Source organism: Lethenteron reissneri, chromosome 1 (assembly GCF_015708825.2).
Source record: "Lethenteron reissneri isolate LAM-NWPU_2019-01 chromosome 1, ASM1570882v1, whole genome shotgun sequence".
Lineage (NCBI taxonomy): Eukaryota > Metazoa > Chordata > Hyperoartia > Petromyzontiformes > Petromyzontidae > Lethenteron > Lethenteron reissneri.
In genome coordinates this window covers 8,426,996-8,431,159 of record NC_083779.1, presented here as the reverse complement: position 1 = coordinate 8,431,159, position 4,164 = coordinate 8,426,996, and the positions used below count along the sequence as shown (strand labels likewise).

At 51.4% G+C, this 4,164-nt stretch overlaps 1 protein-coding gene across 1 annotated transcript in view; it reads right to left on the bottom strand.

Annotated features, from left to right (window-relative positions):
• Positions 1-1,306: 1,306 nt before the first annotated feature.
• The window catches only part of HACD3 (3-hydroxyacyl-CoA dehydratase 3), an 18,305-nt gene continuing 15,447 nt past the window's right edge, over positions 1,307-4,164 (bottom strand). Inside the window, exon 10 of the mRNA XM_061568340.1 lies at positions 1,307-3,064. Within this exon, the coding sequence (XP_061424324.1) occupies positions 2,988-3,064 (77 nt within the window). The 3' untranslated portion in view covers positions 1,307-2,987. The remainder of the gene's footprint in view (positions 3,065-4,164) is intronic.

Here is a 4,164-nt window from a genome sequence, read left to right as displayed (position 1 = left end):
TCCACAGTTCAATTTGCGTCGCCGAGTGGATTCGCGGCGGCCATCTTACTAAGGGAGGTATTTTATCCTCGATTCCTATTGGCGAGTGGCCATCTTACTAAGGGGAGTCCTTTACGTTCGATTCCTATTGGCGAGCGGCCATCTTACTAAGGGGGGGGGGTCCTTTACGCTCGATTCCTATTGGCGAGCGGCCATCTTACTAAGGGGGGGGGGTCCTTTACGCTCGATTCTTATTGGTGCGCAGCCATCTTACTAAGGGGGGTTCTTTACGCTCGATTCTTATTGGCGAGCGGCCATCTTACTAAGGTTGGTCCTTTACGCTCGATTCTTATTGGTGAGCGGCCATCTTACTAAGGGGGGTCCTTTACGCTTGATTCCTATTGGCGAGCGGCCATCTTACTAAGGGGGGGTCCTTTACGCTCGATTCTTATTGATGAGCGGCCATCATACTAAGGGGGGGGTCCTTTACGCTCGATCCTGTTGGTGAGCGGCCATCTTACTAAGGGCGGGGGTCCTTTACGCTCGATTCCTATTGGCGAGCAGCTCTATGACGTCCGCTCTGAGCAAGGCGGCTGTCCCGTGTTCTCTCCCCTGAGCAAGATGGCTCAGGGAGTCACGTGATACGTTTAGGATAATCAGAACATGTTTCTGAAAATGTATTTATCCTGGAGAAATCATCAACACAAGCAATCATCATCAGGATGATTGCTTGTGTTGCAGTCGAAATGTCGTGAGAATTTAATTGTTTTATATTTTTATTATTTTATTGTTTCCCTTCTACGTGACTTTACCGAAAGAACAAAGAAAATGAATCCCTGCAGTCACGAAAGCTTTAAATAAAAAAATCTTAACACCTGTTTTGTTGGCAGAAAAAAGGGAAAACCCATTATCAAACCATGACTTAACCAACATATGTACTCATCTTCTTGGTTATTTCGGTAAAGTCACGTAGAAGGGAAATAATAAAATAATACAAATATAAAACATAATAAAATAATTCTCACGACGTTTTGGCCACAACGCAAGCAGACGCTGTCTTCCCGACAGACCTGTTCTTTACCGAAAGAACCAAGAAGATGAATCCCTGCAGTCACAAAAGCTTTAAATCGAAACATATGTACTGTCAAAGGTCAACCGTGCGTTGACCTCAACAGTCCACTGGACCCCTCTGTGCCCGAAATCTAATGCCGTAATATCCACGCTCCAAAGTGTCACACGATGAAGGGCCATTGCGCGAAACGTCGACTGTTATTTCAAGGCCACTGCCAACAACAGCATCACCAAATAAACGGAATGTTGACAAACGTGAAGTTAGAAACGCTATCTTTATTGGTAACCATCATTGTACAGATCACTCGCGTGCAGGTGCTCGTGCCGTCGCGATGTGAACCACGTGGATGGGGGAGGGAGGGGTAACGATCAGAGGTCGCAACCGGGTACCCGATATCCGTACCCTACCCGATACCCGGCTACCCGTACCCGACCGGGTACGGGTACCCGTTTGCGACCCTGGTGCGGCCGGGTACGGGTAGGCCGTGAGTCACTGGTGAGTAACCGTTTGTCACTCATTTCCCAACGTCTTGTCTCTTCTCACAATTCAAGTTCCTAGAATCAACCCACCCGCGCCTGCAACATGGCTTCATCCCAGAGGTCGCAATCGGGTACTCGTACCCTACCCGATACCCGGCCGGGTACGGGTAGCCGGGTATAGGGTAGGGTATGGGTACGGGTACCCGTTTGCGACCCTGGTGCGGCCGGGTACGGGTAAGGAATCAAAACCCGTTTGCGACCTCTGGTAACGATTGACGGAGATTCAGATTCCAGTCGGAATCTCGATGTGATCCAGATTCCATATTACAAACTGCAAGTTTTTTTCATTTTTTAAATGCACGCATATAGCGGCGTCAAGCGGCTGAAGCGTTCACGTTACAACCCCCGTTACATCCATCAACATTTATTTGTAATCGTTTAACGGGGCATCCTCGGTCAATCCACTGCTGGATGGAGGCCTCCCCACGCAGTGTCGGTCACAGGGGGGGAGGCATTGCTTGACCACACTTCACCACACTTCATGAAGGCGGTGGTGGGGTAGAGACCCAGGTACCGGACCAAGACATCGCTAGCCACCGACGGGAGCCGTGGCCGGAAATCCAATTAATGTTCGCCACCAGGAGTTTGTAAAACCAGGCGCGCCGAGCGCTGTGCCATCGCTCCCCACTTGAACGCACGCGTGGCGAACGGGAGACGTGGGAAAAATCTCTGCGGATCGGTCGGTCGCGACATCGCCGCCTACCCTCCCCGGCGGTCTCCACCGCGGGACACGAGAATCGCGATGAAACGTGGACAATCGGAACGCGAACCGCCCGGACTACGACGCGCGTGCGTGTGTGTGTACGCGTGGAACGCGTGGAATGCGTGGAAGGAGGAACGGCGCGCGTGCGGAAAAAAAACCAGCCGGACGCGGCGTAGCACGCGGCTACAACTGCCATCGCACACAGCAGCACGCCAACAAACGCGGAGCAACTAGCGACTGCACACAAACTACAACGAAGGGGACGGCGAAGACGATGGTAGTGGTGAAAATGCTGGTGATAGGAATGATAATTACAGTTATGATGACGCTTGCTCTGATGCTTATGGAGATGACGATGGCGGCGATATTGATGGCGACGATTATGTTGATGGCGACGAGACAATGCCCATCGTGATGTCAGTAATAATAACGACGAGGGTGACGGCGCCGATGACAAACACAGCGCGATGACGATTGCGTTCGCGAACGATGATGCTTGTGATGAACGTGATGATGGCGATGACTGCGATGATGACGACGATGATGGCTGCAGAGGAACCTGGAGCCACGTGGAGGAGACGTCAAGCCACCGTCACTCCACCCCGAGCTCCCGCGACCCGCTCCACCAGCTCCACGGCGCTAGCGCCCCCCGCCCCCCCCCCCCCCACACCGACAACTCCCCCGGCCGCCCCGGTCACGCGCGCTTGCGCTTGCGAACTCCGAACCGCTTGCTCCGCTGCTTGTACATGTGGCGGAAGTTGATGCAGACACCTGAGGTCGGGGGGGGGGGGTGGTCAAAGGCAAGGTGGGGTCAAGCACAAAGGTCAAGGTAAAACGCAAGGTCACAACGGGGATGGAGGGTGGTCAAAGGCAAGGTGGGGTCAAGCACAAAGGTCAAGGTAAAACGCAAGGTCACAACGAGGAGGGGGAGGGTCAAAGGCGAGGTCAAGCGCAAGGTCAACTCAAACAAGGCGCGACGTGCTACGCATTTCCCCAAACTCCCTGCGGTTATCGGCACCCAGCGCCAGAAACATGCGGTGAGAGCGGTGTTCTTCACTCATTTTCAGAGGGGGGCCACTTTCGCTGACAAGGCATCATCAGTGTGAGAGCCACCACACATTTGAAACCATTGGGGGTTGACAGCAGCAGCACGACGCTGATGATGATGATGACGGGCGGTGTTTTCACTTCCAGATTTGAAGCTTTCGTGACTGCAAGGATTCATATTCTTAGGTTTTTTCAGTAAAGTCACGTAGGTGTAAACATTTTAAATTAATAAATGTAAAATAAAAATCACGACGTTTCGGAGGCAACACAAGCTTCCGTCTTCAGGTGGAACCGTCACAGCACGATAGCTGTATCAAGTAAGGAAGGCCAGCGTCTCGAGAAGCTGTGACTTCTTGTCTCGAATTCCTCCCCGTAGAGGGCAGGAGGAATTCCACCTATCTGTTAGAGTTTTTAACAGACAACGAGACAAGAAGTCACAGCTTCTCGAGACGCTGGCCTTCCTTACTTGATACAGATATCGTGCTGTGGTGTTTTCACTCTTTGTGCATTGTCGGGGGGGGCGCACGTCAAGGGTCGCACGAAGGCCCACCAGGAGCTCTCATTTAAATTATTTGGCTGCTAAATATTACCACGTGATGATAAGCCACTTCGTTGAGCTATCATTTGTGATTGCCACGTCACTTCTGAAAAAGAAGCTAATAGCTCAGTGGACCTTACCCGGTAAAATGAAAGTTTTATTTTCTTAGTGATTTGCTTACCTCTACTTTCGTAGTTTTGTACTGTACTTATCTATATAGCACATTTATACGAGGCACTTTACAAGGGTTGCGAGTGGTACAATGAGGGTATCTAAATGCGATACG